Genomic DNA, 19,862 nt, shown 5'->3' with positions numbered 1-19,862 from the left:
TGGTTGGCTCTGACTGCTAATTGTTTGGCCGTATCTGTGAGTTGATTTCTGGGGCCCCTTCTCTCTATCTGTGTGACACAACCACACTGGACTGTTGCCACAGTGGTGGAGTAACTTTTGAGTTGATAAAGTGATGCCTCCTCCAACTTGGTTCATTCCCAAATGGCTTGGGCTATTCAGGGTCTCTTGAGATTCCTTATACCCATTCAATGGGCTTTCTATTTCTACAAAAATATTTTTTGAACATTGATCTGGGATTAGTAGAATCTATAATTGGCGTTTTCATTGGGGCAAGACTTATTCTTTATTAATACTGAGCCTTCTACAGCTATGAAGTCTGCCTATATGTCTATTCTCTGAATTATTTCAGTATGTTTGGTCCTTTGTCTTGTTAGAAGCTTCACTGTGGGCATTTCACTTTTGGGAGCTGTTGTTACACGTTGGATTGTTCATTTTTACCATTTCCTTGTGAACGCATAGAAATAGCACTGATGCTTGTGTGGTCATCTTCACCCCTTTCAACTTTATCAACCGATTTACCGGCTCCAGGTATTCCCTTGCGATACCACTAGGATTCTCACCGTAATTCTCACGGTAACTGTGCCATTGCAAGCGGACACTTTGCGTTCTCCCGCCCTCCCTCCTGCTCCCCCCACCCCAGCTTTCAACCCTGTGTAGAATTTGTGGTCCAAGAGGGGCATCATTGCCTTCTTCACCACAGGAGAAAGCATGAGGTCGGTCTCTTACCGCTAAGTGCAATTCAGCTGTGAGGTTTCATATTTGGTTTACTATATTGGAGTATGTCTATCCTTGAAGAACTGTTGAGTTCCGTCAAAGAAACTTCCGCAACAACTGAGATGATTGTGTGTGTTTACCATTCATTCTGTTGGTGTAGCACATGCCACACTGATTGTGTGTCATTTGTGGAGCCACCTTCCATTCCTAGAATAGAACTCCACTTCAGCATGGTGCATAAGCATTTTAACATGTGCTGTAGTTTCCTGGTTCGAAGGTAGTATTAGCCTAACTGAATAGAATTAGAAAAATATTCATTCTTCTTCAATATTTTGAGAAAAAAATGGGTTAACTCTTAAAAAAAAACTGGGTTAATTCTTTAAAAAAAAAAAAAAAGATTACCTTTATTTATTTTTCCTTTGTGAGTTTGTGTGTTGTGTGTGTACCACATTGAGTGCCTACTGCCTGTAGAGGCCACAAGAGGGCGCTAGATCCTCTGGACTTAAGATGGCTGTGAGCTCCATGGGGTTGCTAGGATCTGAACCCAGGTCCTGGCAGTCAGTGAGTCAATGCTCTTAATCTCTGAGCAAGCCTTCTTTCAGGTCACTTAACTCTTCTTTAATGTTTGGTAAAGATCGCTGGTGATGTCCTTGGCCCTCTGCTTTTCTCTGTTAGTAGCCTGCAGTTCCCAATTCACCATCACGGCTGGTTTCAGATCTACGTCTTACTCAGGAGGTTGCATTTCTAGGACTTTGTCCATCCCACATAGTTGTTGATGCCATGACATTATCCCCTTTAGTCTCGCAAAAATGCCATCATTCCTACATTTCAGTGACTTGATTTATCTTTATCAATTAAAACATGTAAATTTTGTTAATTTCTAAAGCCCACTTTTTGGTTTTTCCTCTACTTTAGTCTTTGTTATTATTACTCTTCTGCTGACTTCAGGTTTGCCGTTTCTCTCTTTCTGTAAAGTGAAATATTAAGTTATTGATTCGAGAGTTTTTTCCTTACGATGAGACTTTAGAGTTAAGATGTTTCCCAATTCAGTTGTTTAGATGTGGGTTGCTTAAAATTCATATGTTCGCAAATTTTCAATTACTTATTTAGCTAACTTTACTGATTTTTAGTTTCTACTACATCCAGAAAGGTATTTTATATAAATTTAATTTAAGAAACTTACACAATTGAAACTCTTAAAACATCAAGACTTACTTGAGGCCTAACATATGGTCTCTCTCAAAGAATGTTCCATATATACTCGAGGGGGAACAAAATCGATATATTCCATTGTTGTTGTGTAGGGGGCTCCATAAATGTCTGTGAGTCTAATTGGTTTATATTGCCGTTCAAGTCCCCGACTTCCTTATTGATTTCCTGTCTAGTTGGTCTATCCATTATTGAGAGTAGAGTATTAAGTCTGCAATTAGTATTGTGAAGCTGACTATTTCTCATTTCAACTGTGCCAACCTTTGCTTCGTACATTTCTGAAGGAGTGAGTTTTTCTTATATACAGTTTTACTGGCTGTGTCCTCTTCATAATTATCACTTTGGGCATCACATACTCCCTTTTGGGGCCTTTTAACCATTTTTTTTGACTTAAATCCTAGTTATCTAATATCATAATAGCAACCTCTACTCTCTTTTACTTGTTATTTTGTACAAATCCCCCCCCACACACACACACCAAATCTTTACTTTCTACCTATTTGTGTTCTTAGACCTCAAGTGTCTCTGTAGGCAGTAAATAGTTGGGCCATATAGAAGACAGTAAACAGTTTAATACATTCTGCCACTCTGTGTTTGACTGGGGTGCTGTATTTAAACTAGGAACTAACAAAAATAATTTGGTGTTGGGATGGTTTCCAGTGTCTTACAAATGCTCTCTTTGTTCTCATTTTCTCTGTTGTCATTCCCTTTTCCATTGACGTGATCTCTTGTAACAAAATGTTTGGGTTATCTTTCCATCTCCTCTGTGCATGTTCATAGAGCCTTAACTACTATGAAATTCGTGTTTTGTCCTAAAGTTTTCAGAATCCATTTCAAAATAATGACTTCACTTGCATGCACAACAGTAATGGAAAGCACTGCCTATAATTGAAAAAGTGGGTGCTCTCAACAGAGACAGAAGAAAGTATATGTGAGCATTGTTCATCCTGTGCAGCAATTGTTTATGCATGAACTCATGAAGAAACAAAATCGAGCTAGCTCTGCTGTTGTCTTAGATTGAAAGGTTTATGGACATAGTGTGGGTAGTTGAGTGGGAGGCATGGCATTTCTAGGTGGAGGGTGTGAGCTGAAACAGGCTCAGTCTGACTCCACTGTGTCTTTGGGAAATACAGAGCCTATTTAGTCTTCTATGAAGGGTTCCCCGAAGTGAGTGAGGCGGAGGCTCTTAGATAACAGATAGATGAACTGATTCAGAAACAAGTTTGGAACCAAAAGGTATATAAAAATTTCAAGAGAGACTATGCTTGCTAAAAGAGTTATTGTCCATTTCCTAGCAGAGTTGACAACTTGACTAAGGGAAAAGAACACAGACGAAAGCAAATTCCAGTTGTGTTGAAACTGGACACATTCTGAAGAAGTCATTCAGCAGAGGAATTGGGGCTGGAGAGATGGCTCAGTGGTTAAACACGCTAGCTGTTGGGGAGGATCTGGGTCCGATTCCTAGAACCTACATGGTGGCTCACAACCATTTGTAACTCCAGTTTCATGGCATCTGATGGTTTTTTCTCTTCTCCATGGGCACAGGACATGCACACGGTGTACATCTTAAAATAGGTCATACATAAGAAAAATCTTTTTGTTTTTTAAGTATAAAGGAGATACCATAGTATAAAACATAGAAGGGCAGGTCAACTCTGCCATTGTGTGTGGAAACACCACAGAGTACATAAAACAATGTACTTATAGTTATCAGAGCAAAGAACCATGGGGCCCTGAAAAGCAAAATAAGTCATCTGCTCTTTTCTAACAAGCTCAGGAAACACAGGTGTCAGCCATCTTGTTTTTGGGAAGGTTGTACATGTGCTTTACCATAAAAAGATGGGATAATACTTCAAAGAGTAAAGCTTCACAATTTAAAGTCCTGTTAATAACAAAGCGTCCTGCCAGCCGTCCTGAACCAGTTTGCTATGAAAACGAAAATGTTAAGTCGGTATTTTCCCATCAGTATCAACTTGGAGCCACTTGGCCAGGGAAATCCGTGGCTTTTGAATGCTACTACTATTGCCTGGCTGGTCATACTTACAAGGCTCGCCATTGACACAGACCCTGACCTAGATGTGATGCACTCACTACTACTGATGCAGTGGCATCCATCAAAGCTGCAATGGATGGAGTACAGCAAGGGACTGTGAATGCCTCAGGGATAAAAGGAGTTAAGTCATGAATGAATTCATGGTTTTCCTGGGGATTGACAGGAAGTGAGAAAAACCACTAATAGCCAGTAGAGTTGGTGAAGGACTTGCAGATGTGGACAGGCACATCAGAGGCCACCAAGAAAGAATTTTTAATAATAATAAATGGGTAGAACCCATGGATTCATCCACAGAGGAAGAAGAAATTCATGTAGACACAGCAGCATGGACATAGTCCTGTTTTCCAAAGCATTTCCCATTGACCAGACAGAGAAGGGCAAAGTGGAGGAGGGCTATCCTCTCTAGACTACAAATTCAAACTTGCCCAGACAAAGATTAAAGGGTGATAACAGTCAGAACATCTGATGAGCTAAAGAGAGAAAACAGCCGTCAGTCTGAGGTTTCCAAAAGGATTTTGATAGACACCTATGAACTGGGGCCTTGGATCATTGACACTGTCATTTATAGATATCTAGCCGCCAACATTGTCCCAGCTTCATCATGGATCAATATGAACAACAATAAAAAGATTTTCTTCTCATGCCTCCTGGCTATGACCTTTCCTAGAATGGCAGCACAGTCCATTCACCTCAGGCCGTCTGGTTACATTGTACCAAGTAACCTATCTCTGTGCTGCAACTGTATACCAGGTATTAGATATTTAAAGAGAGAGGGGGCCACAAAACTTGGTCATGTTGTATTCTGTCATCAGATACAGCTAATATTCTACTGTGTCTAACATAAAATTCATCATAAATGTGTTAGCCATGGAAAACAGTACATTTAGGGTCCAGGATGAGTTTAAATCATTAGTGGCAGACTTGAGATGTATCCTCCACATATAAGGAAGGGACACTGTGGCTTATAATTGGTAAGTAAGCTTGCAATTAAGTAAGGGCAGTGACCTGATCAGCTTTGGTGTTTCAGAGCCTATTACTGTGCTGACAACATTTAGCATCGACCATAAGTGCTAGACAAGAGTAAAGGCGGCTCCCGAAGCCGGTGCCCGTGGTAGGCTGAGGTAGGAAGACTGTAAATTTAAGACCAGAAGACTCCATCCAAGATCCCAAAGGCTGGGTTTGTTCCTCCATGGTTGGGTGCTGGCCTAGCTTGTGTAAAGCCCTGGTTGTGATGCCCAACACTGAAAGCAGAGTGGATGAATGAAGCAATCAGACAACACTGACTCCTGGGGTAGCTGAGGGATGCTGGCTAGCGTGGCAGTAATGACAGAAGAAGAAATAAGACAAGGTTGAGATTAGGAGGGGGTGCCTTACTTAGGTGGCAGAGGCAGGTGCTTGCATTAAGGGCATTTTGAGGAGCTGCAGGACTACTACATCATTTGCTTCCCTGTTTCCCTCCATCTTTTCCTTTCTCCCTTCCCTTCCATATGCAAGGCTAGCCTCATGCTCCCTAAGTAGCCTGGGTAACCTCTGCCTCTGCCCCCAGAGTGCTGAGGTTACGGTGAGCTACTTCACTTAGTTATTTTACTTAAAGATTATACAAGGCATTGTGATGCATTGCTATGTGATACAAATAGTGAAACTTAGAGGCGATGTCCACACCTCTATCCGTCTGCCACTGGCCCAGCCCTGTGGTTCCCTTGGAGGGAACTGCTGCTATACCCTTTTGTTTTATTCTTTCCATGTCTACTCCACTATCAAGTTTTAGATACAGATTTTGCATATTTGGTAGTCTCTACCTGATTTTTTTTCTAATACAACCAATACAGAGAGGTGTTTCTAAGTTAGACATAGTGGATCCCTTGATACTTTTGAGTGGTGCATAGTATTCCAAAGTACATACAGAGCCTACTTCTGTGTCTCCTTTGATGGGTGTTTAGTTTCGTTTCCCCAAGTCTCCTTTCTAGTAAACAAGGCTGCAAAGGAAGTGCTTTTACATAGATCCTTCTAAGTTACCTCTCTTCTCCCTGAGGGTGGTCGCTAGAAAGTGGACTTCGTGCTTCCTGGGATCACAGCTCTTTCGGTCCCTCCACTCAGCTGCTGTAGTTCTGTGTAACACAGGAATGCCCTTGGCCCATGCTCTCATCAACTCTCAGTTGGATCTAAGTTATTTTCTCCTTTATAAGCATCATATTATGGCGTTCATTTACCATTGTCTAATTCTGGGTGGAATTGTGCAGCTTCATTGCCTTCTGTGATTTTTACCATCCTCTCTTGCTAGTCTTCTCTGCTGTGTTTTTTTTATTATGAATTTGTAGGAGTTAAACATATTTTATACCCTAATAATTCCTTTGATTTCTACCACCAATACCTTCCTCAACCTCTTGTCTGTCTTTCCTTCATGATGTGTTATCATCTTTCATGGGTTCACATTTGCTGAGTGTGTCAATCCTTCTCTTAATGGATGATGCCTATGGGGTTTCAGAAAACTTCTGTTGCTTTTGCTTTCCCCAGGCATGGTGATTGGATGTCCTGCCGTTTGTAATTTGTAAAGTTTGATCTGAAGTGTCAGTGGGAAATTCATGCAACATAAGCTCAAGGACAGATGGATATTTCAGAATGGAGCTGAATTCAAACCCTTCACTGGAGACACAAAGCGAGGTTCCCAGAGTGGAGGAGGTGTTTGCAAGCAGATGTCTCAGAGCACCCAAAGAGGATGCAATGTCAATGGGACTCTACTGAATGGCAGCAATTTTGACAGAGTTGAGTTAGTTGCAGGCACACTGGGACAAATATGGATGCTCTGTCCCAATTTGGGTGCTCATCAGTTCGATGAGCATCTGGTATGTTAATTCCTAGAGGAGAGATAGAGTTCTTGAAGGAAAGTAGAAACCCTCACTGCCAAGCCTCACTGAAAGTGAAAAATGGGAAGAGTGAGTAGGGATAACAAGAGTGAAATCCAGTGTAGCCAAGGAAAAAGCTGGGGCCAGAGAGAATCAAAAGTAGTTAAGTGGCAGGGTTGGAGTGGTTTGTCTCTGAGCAGGCGCACAGCAAGCCCATAGGTCAGCTGAGAGAGAGCAGGTGCCCAGCAGGTCACCTCTAAGTAATGGTAGTCTTGATTGACAGCTCCAGTGGCAATCACTTGACAAGCCATGCTAACAAAACCCAAACACTCACACATTGCAGACAAAGTAAAATTTATTAAGACAGACAGAACTGCGCCTACTCGGGACTACAGGTAAGCATTTGCTATTAACCAAAGAGTTGTGTTCACATTCCAGAAAAGTCTACATGGAAAAGCATTCAAAGTACTGGGTTTTCTGCATCACTGTTTCACCTACAGTAGGGACGACAAACTGACACTCTGGATTTGATGGGCTTTTGTTACAAGGCTACACACTGAACAGGGACAAACGTCAGCGACTGAGAAAAGGCATAAAAAGACCAAAACCACCCATGGTAGAAAGGACTCCTCGATGTACTGTACAGTTGGTCAAGGTAAAACCAAAGCAAACCCAACACCCATGGCATTGTGGGACGGGCAGACCTGGACAGACAAGTCATCATTTCTGGTATAGGTAGTCATGTGGGCATAATGGAGGAACCGAGAGGAAGCCAAATCCCCATTCTAAGAATAGCTGTGGAAAGCCAACACATTAATGTGGCAGACAGTAAACCATGATGAGAGAGAATTCCGGGGTTTAACTCGGATACCACAGTAGTAGTATTAAATAACTGTTTGTAGAATTAGAGCAATGGTATCAACTGAAGGTTTTTTTTTAAAATTAAGTCAGTAAGTACCCGCCAAAGCAGGGGTTAGTCATCACAATAGCATTCGCCTCAAAAGCATCGTATGATGCTCGCAATTATTATTGGAATCAAAGGCTCCCTCCAAACAGGACAAGGGAAGTTCTATGTCTCAGGAGAAGGTAACACAAAGTCTCATTTTAAGTACTGTTGTAAATAGCTGTTTTTAAAACCCAAGGTGGGGCATAAGAAATGGTGTTGCTTTGCTGACGTGGGCTCCAGACGTAGGAGGGCTTTTGATTTAATATTTTAATGAATCAAAACATCTTCTTGGGACCTCTCTGGAAATGATATCTCATTACCTTCCTGGGAATTGCCTATTGAGCACTCTTCTCCACCATCAAGATAATGTTAAGGAGCTCTAAGTGTCATCTTAATGTGACACTTGTCATATGATAATTAGACAAAATAAGTGGTTCGTTGGGTTCCTAGAAGTTTCTTGAAGAGAAATCAATTTGCCGATTGTTAACTTGTCCTCTTGTGCATTTTTTTCCAAGCTCAAAGGAAATAATAACAATGGTTTATGCTGGCGGCCTAAACTGAGCTTCCTAATGTGTCTTTTTAACGTACTCTATTACCATTTAGCGGTGACTGAGCACCTGTTTTCTAAATTATGATCAGTTTTGAGAGAGAAAAATCAAAACCATGGGACTTGGAAGGGTGTCATTGAGATCTCAGAACTGAGAAAGTCTGTGTCTCCACAGAAAGGGAGATGCTCAGCATCCTGCAGAACTTGTGTCTACCAGGCCAAGGGAGCAAATGACTGTTCATTTCCATGCGAGAACACTTGGGCCAGTGTAACCTTGTCCACCTGTTCAAGGAGGGGAATGGTAACTGAAGAAGGCCAGTTTGGGGTCAGACTCGTTTGACCAAATACTCTTCTTGCCTGAGTTAATGGACCTCTTGTGGACTGGCTAAAACTCATTTGGGGGAGGTAAGGACAACAAAGAGGTTGTGCTGGCAGGCTATGACTGGTTAGGGCAAAACAGAAATGGTTTCTGATGAGTCCTTGCTGCTTAGGGCAAATGGCTAGGTAGGAAGCAAGCAGGCAGAGCTTGGGGAACTGGCCCTGACCTGAATGGGGCTGCACTGAGGTCTACTCTTTGGTACTTGTGTGAAAGAAATCTGGAATAATATAGAGATATTATTGGAAGTAGATGCCAATAATGAGCTTAGGGAATAAACAGAGGTAAAACTGCTTTCATGGTGCCCCAGCACACACGGACATGTGTCAGAGGGGAGGTTGCTGGCTCCTTGACTAGCTTCTTGTGCCACCACGATCACTTTCTAGGCCTCCATTGGGGTTTCTATTCAATAATGGGGTGAGAAAGAGAACCCTTTAGAGCCTTTATCCCCTGGTCATGATTTGTGGATGGAAAGGGTGTGGGGGGGAGGGAACATGAAGAATCCTAATTTGTTTTCCTAAGGACTATCATGACGCTGTCTTCTTGGAGAGCAAGAACCCGGGAGGCATGCCTTAGGAAAAGCCCTTGCGGGTGGGGACGGGAGCTGCCATGGGTGGATACGCTGCATCCTGAGGGGAGCTTTGAGCTAAAATGAAGAAATGGCTTGTGAAGCTGCCCAAGGGGGAGTGCATGGCTTCTGTGGGGGAAGTGGGGGGGCAGTTTAGGCAATCAGAGGCTTATGGAAATCAAAACGGCCTCCAGTCTCTCCACAACTGCATAGAGGAGCCTCCCCAGCCTGCAGGCTATGCGTGCCATGGGCATCAGTGCAAGGGGACCCCAGGAGGAATTTCACATCCCAGTCCATGTCCGTGTCTGGAGAAGTTGACTAAAAGCCAAAGTTTCTCTCAAGTGTTTTCCGTCTACAACCAGACACTTGGCTGAGAGGTGTGCGTGCAAGTCAAGCGAGTTTGTGGGTGTGTAAGGGGAAGCATCAAGATCTTAATTTTTAAGAACGAAAATGAATTCTCCAAAGGGACTTCAACTGAATTAAGGCTGTCATTTGTAGGAAGCCAGATACAGGGACATTGAAAATTAATTGTCAGTAATAAACTCCAGAGGTGGTGGAGACAGGAGGAAAAGGAACGGCGTGGTGTGTTTTCCACAACATCTACAGGACACAAGGAAAGCACTTAGACAACATAAGGCTGGGAACCATGCTGTAATAACCACCAATGTGGGTAATCAGAGAGGGGCTTTGACGCTCGAGAGGGTGGGACTCCCCGCACTGGTGGATTCCACGGATTCCACGCCAATCACATGCTAGTTGCAAAAACCTTACAGGAAGGAAGGAGGCTTAGCCAGCCATTCCCCCCTCAGATGAAAACAAAAACAAACAAAAGAACAACATCCTTTCTCCCACACAACTGTATGCAGATTCAGAACGCTCTGGGAAGGGGTCTCCCAAACCTTAACCCTGGTACAGAGAGCAACAGCGGAGAAGAGACCTGTGGGCCTCGGAGTCTTAGATACAAATGCAGGCAAAGGAAGCGACTTGCAAATCTGTGCCAAAAGTGTGTCCTCTTCCTCATGGGCACTACCATATGTACCCAACCTCATCTTCTTTGTCATCATCCTCGTCTTCGTCATCTTCCCTCACGGCCCGGGTGTGCACCCTTAGCTTCCCCTCTTGGTCCTTTGGCCCCAGCTCTTGCTCATCCTCCACATCATCCAGCAGGACCACGGAGCCACCGCTGCCGAAGTCCCCGGAGGTTTCCTGCTCCTCTTCTAGCACAGGAAGGAAAGACCTCAGGTTAGCTCCTACTGTCCCTCAAAGACCCATGCCGGTTCCCTACACTTGTGACAAGTTGTAGGATAAAAACCAGGGTATTTATGTCTGCAGTGTGGGAGCCCAGCTCCAGTCTCTAGGACTTGGCCCTGTGGACCCTTCTGATGGAAACCTGTCCTGGTTAATGTCTTGTCTTCTTGACACATTTGGGAAGAAAAACCTCAGCTGAGAAAATGCCTCCATCATGTTCCCTGTGGTCAATCGCTGGGACATTTCCTAGATCAGTGATTGATGGGAGAGGCCCAGTCCGCTGTGGGTGGGGCCATCCCTGGGCTGTGTAAGGAAGTGTAGGTAGCAAGAAGGAAAGTATCATTCCTCCGTGGCTTCTGTTCCAGTCTCTGCCTCGACCTCCCAATGCACCCTTTGCTCCCCAAGTTACTTTTGAATCTGGTCTCTCACAGCAAGAGAAAGTAAACTAGAACAGAGTACCTGGTACTTCAGCCTGCCAGCAGAGCTGCAATCCTAAGGGCTGTACCAGTAACAGTTCCCTGGCTCAAAACCTCTATCTACCCAGTGGTATTGCTGCATATCTGCTGCTAGCAAAACCAGCTTTGCTAGAGGCCATGGGATTCCAGCATTCACTACAGCTAGAGCTCAGTCTAGAGATTCTGCTGTGATTCCCTACACCGCCAGGACCCCTGGGTCAGCCGCGGGCTGGCCCAGGCCTTACTCACCGCAGCTCACAGTGCCCTGTTTCCTGGAGCCAGCCAGCTCGTTCCCATATTTATCCACACACCAGCACTGGCCTGTGCTGCTGTGACACTGCGTGGCTTTGTAGTAGCCCTCCTCATTACACCGAGGTATGAATGCCCCTGTGGGAACAAAAGGGCCAACTTAAGTCAGAGAAAAAGCATAGAGGCTTGGGGTTAATGCCAGTTAAGACAGGGTTGCTCTGGTGTAAGCTGAAGAACAGCTGTAGGGCTGGCAGGAAGAACGGGGCTGGTTGATTACTATTTTGTAAACATTATTGGGACCTCAGCCTTGAAAAGGTGGCACACATTGGACTCCAGGAAGCTCATTCCCCAGTTAGACTTGATAATAGCTAAGAACATTGAATCGTTACACAAATCCTGGGCATTGACCTAAGCCATGTACGTTATACATGAAACACGTTCACATAATCTATTTCCTTTGAATAAATAGAGAACGAGGGATTTTGACGAGTTTCATGTTTTCGCTCAAGTCTGCCTGTGGTAAAACTTCAGAGTCTGATCATTAAGCTTTATCAACTTGATTGGATTTACTTTAGTAAATCAGGGCATGGCCTCTAATCAATGGGTTAATCCCTGTAAGGATTCATAATAGACTGGCATTATTGGAAGTACAGCAGTGTAGACAAAGATGCGGACAATCAAGGGGACATGGGATGGCGAGGCAGCCGCTCTCTCCAAAATCTGACCGAAGCCTCAGGACAGTTGAGAGTAAAGAACCCCACCACAATTAACATTTTCTATCCAGATTGCCCACAGAGCGACGGTACTCCTTCTGTATGTGTCGAAATTTTCAAATATGGATTTTAAAATAAAATCTATCCGTGCTCAGGGCCTGAGCCCATGCCACGCCTCTTTCAGATGTTCTCTGAGGTCCTCCCTTGACGGGGGTTCTGAGTTTCTCAAGTGCTGCTTGTGGCGTCGGGTTTTACCTCATCAGCTGGAATCCTTCTGGCACCTCAGGAGCCACACTGGGATATCAGTTAGATTCCTAGCAACCCTTTGAAGACGCAACTTCAGAACCCACCAAAACTGTAACTTGGACTGCTGTAAAGACAGCTAAGTGCCACCCTCCTTGGGGAAGCCCCCTCCCCCCCAGTGCCTCTCTTTCAGTGGAGTCCTGCTTAAATCTGCATTTAAAATAACTTTTTCATAAGTCTCAGCTTTGTTTCATACTGGCTAGCCCCAGGCATCCCTTCTGTGGTGAGATCATGAGTCTGGCATTACCTGAGTGGGAGTCCCTAAAGCAAAAAATTCACTGGGCTGTGTCTGTGTGCTTCTTCCAACGTGAGTGGGTGAAAAGTAAGAGGCAGGATCTAGTTAGAGAAACTGTCACTTGGGGCATGTAAGCTTCCTGTATTTTCATGATGCAAACTTCCCTGCCAGGATGGGCTGACACCCTCAAAACTGTGAGCCCCAATGTGCATTTTACCCTTTAAGCAGCTCTCTGGTTCTCTGTCTCAGTGATGAGATATTAAACACACTGTTTCTTTAAATTATTTTGCAACTGTTTCAGTTTGGCCCATAGACCAGCAACATAGTGTAGAACCCCTTTAGAAATGACTATTTTTCTAGTTCTGAGTCAAGTTGATCTTGATTTTAAAAGTATTTATTTGTGTTTATCATGCGTGCACGTCTGCATGTGTATTTCTGAACTATGTGCATGCGGTTCTCCTACAGGCCAGGAGGAGGCATCAGAGCCCCCGGAACTGCAGTTATAGACAGTTGTGAGCTACCATGTGGGTGCTGGAAACTGAATCTGGGTCTTCTGCAAGAGCAGCAAGTGCTCTTAACCTTGGAGTCGTCTCTTCAGCTCCCCTTGCCCCCAAAGACAAATTTGAGGTCCTGAAATGCCTTCCGTCTGTACTGGGATTGTTCACTATTAACTTATACTTACTGTCGAGCGTTCTCTTTCTCATTATAGTTTGTTGAAAGAATCCAACCCTTTCTGAAGCGCTATTGTTGGCAGTCCTTATCACTGGTTTATTCCTTAATCATTTCTGGGTACTGTATATTGGAGTTTTCTAGTTCCGCTCATTATCTTAGATAATGTGTTTGAAGTTTATGCGTGCTTTTATGGGCTTCACTTTGTTTCTGTGGAGGTTGGTGTTAGCCCCGTTATATTTTCATTCAGTTTAAAATACTCTCTAGATTTTAATTTAATTCCTTGACATCTTGTTTTTTTTTTTTCTCACTGTCTGGGCTAGTGAGTTTGAGATGTGATGGTTAAAAATGTGTTTTGTCTGTGGGGCTGCCCATGACAGGTGTTTCATGCAAATCATCATGATTGCATGTGTAAATATGAATGTGAATCACATTGTTCAATTATTCTATATCCAATTTGTGTCTACTTGAACTGCGTTGTTTGTGAAAGCCTATTTAGTCCTAAAGTAATGAGTACACCGGCAGCCCATGACATGTGTTGCTTTTTTAGAAGGTGAAGTATTTGCTTTCCCAGATGTTATCATGTTATACAAAGGAGCATTTTCCACCTTCAATTTTCTGTGCAACTGTTATAGGTGTGACTTTGGAAATGTGTCAGTCTGTCCTGTGTGCACCGACTGTGATTATGGACTGCTCTGTTGTATTTCTGACATCACGCCTGTGCCTAGTGTTTGCCATGGTGCCTGTCCCCTGCCTCCTATGAAAAGCATTGCTCTTTAGTTCTGATATTGAGGATTCCCTGACATTTTGTACAGAGTGGCATAATCTTTCCAAATGAGATCTAAACTTAGTCTGTATTTTCTTTCTTCCTTGGCAAATCAGAAATGTAGCACATTTAAGTATCCATGCGTTTGTTGTCCTCAGCAGTTTATCCTAGCTTGCCATCAAAATGTTTCAGTGGTCTTGGTTTTGAAATAGGCTCTCACCGTGTAGTCTTGGCCAGCCTGGAACTTATGGAACGGGCTGACCTTGAACCCAGAGATCTTGCTGTCTCTGTCCCTAAAGTGCTGGCAATCAAAATGTTCTCTAAGCTGTTGTTTGTTTAGATTTAGTATTATGCTATTTCTTTTGCAAAATTTCATATGGAATGTACGTGTGTGTATACATTATCTTAGTTTGAGAATCTGATCATCATCTTGAATATATTGGAATGAATTTAAAGTTCTAGGTTCAAAGTTATCTCCACTTGAGATACTATTTTATTTTTCTTTCTAAACTAGTGCTACCCATGGAAATATAATGTCAATCTTACTCTCTTTAAAGGTAGGTACTCTCTATTCATGATTATGAGTTCATCTTCTCTGGGGAATTCTCAGGGTGACCCAAGGGGCTATATCCTTACATCATGGAGGAAAGGCCTCTGGTTACCACTGTGGCTTCTACTGAGTTTATTTCTGTTGTCTTTGTGGCACAGTTGCATTATAAAACTTAACTGTTATTTCACAGAATGATACCCTCCTCAAATGTAGCATCGGCGTGTCAGGTTTTCTCGCAGCCAGTACATTGGGATATAGATGTTTTTCTTTAGATTTATTCATTTTGTGTGTGTGAATGTTTTGACCTGCATGTGTGCCAGCACATTGCATGCACGTCTGCTGCCCGCGGAGGCCAGGAGAGGGTGTTGGATCCCCTGGGACTGGAGTTACAGGTGGTTGTGAGCACTGTGAGGTATTCCAAATCAAACCTAGGTCTTCCTCATGAGCAGTGAGAGTCATCTTTCCAGGCCCCCAGAGCTAACCCTGAGCACGGTGCTCGCCAGGCTATTTCCAGGACACCCCATTCCAGAGAGCAAGTGAGAGAGAGAATGGCAAGTGTCCGCCACTGCTGTCAGCGCTTCGGAAAGCTGCTGGGTGCCCAGGGCCTCACCGTTCTCCCGCAAGTGCACAGGACCCTTAGATTTCAGGGCGCAGAGAGGGGAAAGAGGATTGGACCATTCTCAACCCCGCACTCGATGAAAGGGCAGGAGCTCTGAGAAAGAGGGTCGGTTGAGGACTGACAAGGAAGAGAACAAGCAGAGAGTGTGGGAGAGGCTGGTCCCCACCCCACCCACCCCCGCCAGCAGAGGTTAGAAACCACAGCACCTAATAGACCACGGAATAATTTAAAATAGGGCTGAGCCTTCAGGTTGGCGAGAAGCAGGTGTTGTACTTAATCTATAATTTAATAAGATCACTGCTTTTTCTAAGTAGGTAGTAATTATAACTGATTATAATTTGTTGTTGCTTGTTTTGTTTATTTATTTGAATCTGAATATCCCTGAACACATGGTTGTTATATTAGATATGAGATTTTTCTCCATGCAGAAAAATAATTTGTAAGCAATATGGGTGGCATTTGTATGGATCAGTCTGCATGAACTCAGAGTGTGGGAGGCTTGAGATAAGACACAAATTGGGTAGTTGTTGGATCAAGTACATTCAGGAGCAAGAAAATGAGACATGTCAGGTGGCATATATGTATACATATGTGGCATATATGTATACATATGTGTGTCATTAATTTATGATAAAAATCACCATTGCCATAGAGCTTTAAAAATATTGCAATTGCATAAACTCCATGTAGACTGTGGGTATATCCCCCAACATAATATGTAGAAGAATACAATTAGCCACCAGAAGTCCTTGAGTTAGATAAAACCTCTGGAGGAGATATCCAGACACTGTGCCTTCAGCCAGAAAGATGTCTTTTACCCTGACAAGTCAAGACTGCAAGAGTTCAGAGGCATGAGGCAAGCTGTGGGAAGGAGTTAAGACGAAGAGGGGGTGTGTGCCCTATGAGGTGACCCAGAATTCCCGAAGAAGAGTAGCCGGCATTCACAGAAAGCTTGCGCTTGGCGGGTCCTTAGGAGCAATGTGCCCATCCCTCAAAGTAAATAGATTAACTTCTGAAATGGTGGGCTGCTTAGGGAGTATACATTCCTCCGGATGCTTGATGAGAATATTTCTGAATTGCTACGGCTGTCTGGTCTTTTTAACAGTGAGGGAGAGCAGGTTCCCTTCTGGTCAAATGTGATTTGCCAGTGTGCGAATAATGACTACCCCAGCCCCCTCCCCATCCTGGAGCTAAGAGGTAAGAAGTCCAAGAGGGAGCCAGTGCTCCTGCAACTAACTGACCTACTTCTGCCTTAAACCCCAAGGAGAAAGCAGCAGTCTCCAAACGGGTGGGAGACTTCCATCCAGAGAGGCACACGCCCTTTGACCCTATCTGATACATTCTCGCAGGGTCACAACTTGCTTTGTCCCTTAAAGGGACAACTAGCCCTGGGGAAGAGAAGAAACAGCCTAATATAAAAGCCTTTCGTCTTGAGAGCTGGGGAAACGTTCATGAACTCCATTCCATGGCTCTCTGTGATAGGAGGTAGATACCCCAGAGTTAGTGTAGCCAGTATCAGAGAGGGAGTCCCAAAGAGCAGACTCTGAGCCTGACCCAGCTGCCAGGTGGCCCTGGCCTGACCTCTGGCTTCATCCTCTGTGTGCCAGCTGCGTGCAAGAGCTCAGGCTGGGGTGGGGGCAGGGAAATGAGGCACTTCTTCCACAAGACACTGTCCCTAATTGAATAAACACTGCAGAGCTGAATGTTACAAGAGATGTGGATGGTTTAATTAGTTGTTCTAATGAGTGGCAAGGAATTGTACTTACCCAACAGGCTTTTCCCCTTGCTCAGCTTCTGAATTCTGTTCATTTCATTCTGGCAAGGGAGACCTAGAAAATAATTTATGACAGTCGGTTTCCAGATGGTACAGAGTATAATCTCTAATGATTGACTGCAACCCCGATGTGGAAATGTTGGCAACAACACACCTGGGTGTGGAATTGCTCCATATGCTGTTGACTGCAACAAAACTAATCCAAAACTAATCCAAGCCATTAGTGTTACTAATTTTAAGGAAAGCTCCACATCACAAGGCATTTAAAGATAGCATGTGGAGGCTACTTATATAATATAGGACACTTCCTACCTACACCCAGTGGCGCAATGCCAGGTGGTTGGCTGGAGGACCCGTACATCTTCTCAGCTAAGTCCTCTGGAGCTAAAAACTGATGGTAAGGCTTATAAGAGGGCAAGAACCCTGGATATACAGAGCAACTAGCCAGGGGTCATAATGCTTGACCTACTGGAGCTCCTGTCTCATGGGAGAGAGGTTAGGAGCCCTCGGACAGGCCTGCATGGACACGGTGGCCATGCAGAAAGGCAATGAGCTAGCAAAGCCATCCAGAGCCAGACTTCAATCACGGTTTCTTTCTGCCTCCTGAACACTTAGGACACCAAACATCCCTCCACTCCATTCAGCCTCTGAGTCCTCTGGAGGAAAGTGCTGTGCACAGGGAGCCACACGGCTGAGTGTGTGGACGACGGGGCATAGGCCTGTGCGGTCTCCCTAGAGAAGAATTTACCACCAGGCAAAGAGACAAATGACCTCACTGGTATTTTATGGTTTGCCCATGACTTGCCTTTGTCAGTCTTGTGTGTTTGGCAGGAATTCTGCACCTCTGCATTCTGTACCGTCTCTCTCTACAGCACCCACTCCTGTCTGTTACTATAAGGATTTTACACCACCGGGCATCACTGCTGCCAGGTGAGAAAGAGTGGGTTCCAAGATGCGTGTTTCTTACTTCACTCAGGGCAAAGAGAGAGACTGAGACAAATCCCACCCTGAGAACGAAGGGTCGTACTTACCGGGATGAATAGCTAACGTTTATTGAAGTGTTAGAATGTTCTACAGCTTTTTAAAATCTTCACAACCACCATACAAGATAGATACTTATTATCACTATTTTGTAAGTGGAAATTATCATCCATGGTATACAGAAGGATGATCAGACTGATAGAAAAGAGAGCAATGTTCTAGTTTTACCAGGCTTCTTAAGTTTTCCGGCAGTAGTTTTAAAAACAACTTGCTTAAAGAAAGAAAAAAAAAATAATAAACTGATAGAAATCTACTTAAATGCAGCCAAGAACAAGACATACACACAGATTATTATTATTTCCATTTTTGAAATGAAAAATCCGTCCTGGAACTGATTTGCTGCTGAGCAGATGAAAGCATGCAGTGGAAGGTTCGCTAAGTCAGCGGCGCTAATGAAAAAGCAGACTGTGGGAGAGCAGGGTCAGGACACAGATGTGCAGGCTCAGGGATGAATGTGACACAGGAAGAAAGAAACAGAAAATTAGAGAGAGGAAGGAAGTTCGCCTCCGAAGCCGGGAAATTCGGATGAAACATCTCGGTTGAGGCTGAGAAAGACTAAACTTAAATGAAGAAAAGTTTCCCGGAAACGAGGAGGAGTCTAATTGTAGAGCTCTCGGCCATGCCACATACACTGAGCAGAGCTAAGGAGGCTTCTAGGAAATTCAAACGGATTCCTGCACAGTTCCTTTTCTGATGCTTTGGCCATGGTACTTCATCGGGGTGACTTAGAAAGAAAGGGTTATTCTGACTTAAAGTCCAGGAGGCTGGGGTCCACTGGGCTCCGGAAGGCCTAACACGTGGATAGGAGCAAGAAGACGGTTGACGGCATCGGAGGCCGAGAGAGGCGATGGGCGGGGAGAAGCCCCACCCCCCACCCTGTTCAGATTCCTCAAACTCCCTTTGCAGCATTACCAACTGGGACCAGGGTTCAAACTCATGTCTACAGGGAACATAATCCCCCCAGCTTATAGACCCAGTGGTTAAATCACCCATGAAACAAACAAAAACTACACTGGCATCATGTTTCCAAGAATAAAGCAGGGATATTAGTCAAACATTTCTACTAATTATCTTCCAGAAAGTTTTTTTTTTTTCTCAAAAATTTTCTTGGAAAACTAAAACATCTATAAAACATGGAGAATACCACAGGAAAACCTCATGTTTTTTCTTAGGTCCTTGGTCAGAGGTCATGGGAACCTTAACCGTAAAGTTACCAGACATCAATGTGAGGCATCTACAGCTCTGCTCTGGGGGAAAACAGGGAGCCCTGGGAGGGCTTTTAACATTGGCCTTTACATTCTAAGCATGATACCCCATCACCTTTAAGTCTCTTCATGGAATGATGCAGTACGTCAAACGATGAGCTATAACACGGAGGTAAAATAGAAATGAGAGAGAAGCATTCAAAATGAAAGATAATTCTTTTCTCACAACCAGTCCTGGATGCTCTGCTGTTCCAAGGCACAGCACAAATGGGGTCCTGACTGCCGCCCCACCCCCACCCCCTGCAAGCCAAAGGGGAGCCTGGCCAGGGATGGCCCTGTGGTCAGGCACCTAGCTCAGTACCTTGGCTACAGCAGTGGGTAGGTCAGGCTCTGTGCCACAAGCATGTTAGACCAAAGTAAAACAACTGCTATTATTTATCTCCAGCCTGTGTTAGCTAATATAGTTACAGAGCAGAAAGAGATGAGGTAGGAAGGGGAAGTGGAGCAATTCTATTTTAATATTTAAAGAAAAATTCATCACTGTTTGCATACAACACAGTTCGCACCTGGAGACACCGAGAGAGTCTGCCAGAGCCACCGGAGACAGGGAATTTAGAGATGGAGAAGATGGGAAACAGTGGTGGCTATAGCAAAACTGAACACTCTACCAGCTGTGAGACACCTTAGTTATCATACAACAGAAGTTTTTTTAATAAATCGGGCAACTGCATTGTAAAGTTCAGGAGGTAAGGAAAGCA

The 19,862-nt window shown here is 44.1% G+C and overlaps 1 protein-coding gene across 1 annotated transcript in view; it reads right to left on the bottom strand.

The window, feature by feature from the left end:
• Positions 1 to 7,177: 7,177 nt before the first annotated feature.
• Spock1 (SPARC (osteonectin), cwcv and kazal like domains proteoglycan 1) overlaps positions 7,178 to 19,862 on the bottom strand; it is a 451,096-nt gene continuing 438,411 nt past the window's right edge. Inside the window, exons 9-11 of the mRNA XM_051194172.1 lie at positions 16,851 to 16,913; positions 11,230 to 11,367; positions 7,178 to 10,494 (exon numbers count right to left, since the gene is read on the bottom strand). Of these exons, the coding sequence (XP_051050129.1) occupies positions 10,304 to 10,494; positions 11,230 to 11,367; positions 16,851 to 16,913 (392 nt within the window). The 3' untranslated portion in view covers positions 7,178 to 10,303. The remainder of the gene's footprint in view (positions 10,495 to 11,229; positions 11,368 to 16,850; positions 16,914 to 19,862) is intronic.

The sequence above is a fragment of the Phodopus roborovskii genome, unplaced genomic scaffold (genome assembly GCF_943737965.1).
Source record: "Phodopus roborovskii unplaced genomic scaffold, PHOROB, whole genome shotgun sequence".
Taxonomy (NCBI): Eukaryota; Metazoa; Chordata; class Mammalia; order Rodentia; family Cricetidae; genus Phodopus; species Phodopus roborovskii.
This window is presented reverse-complemented; position numbering and strand designations above follow the sequence as displayed.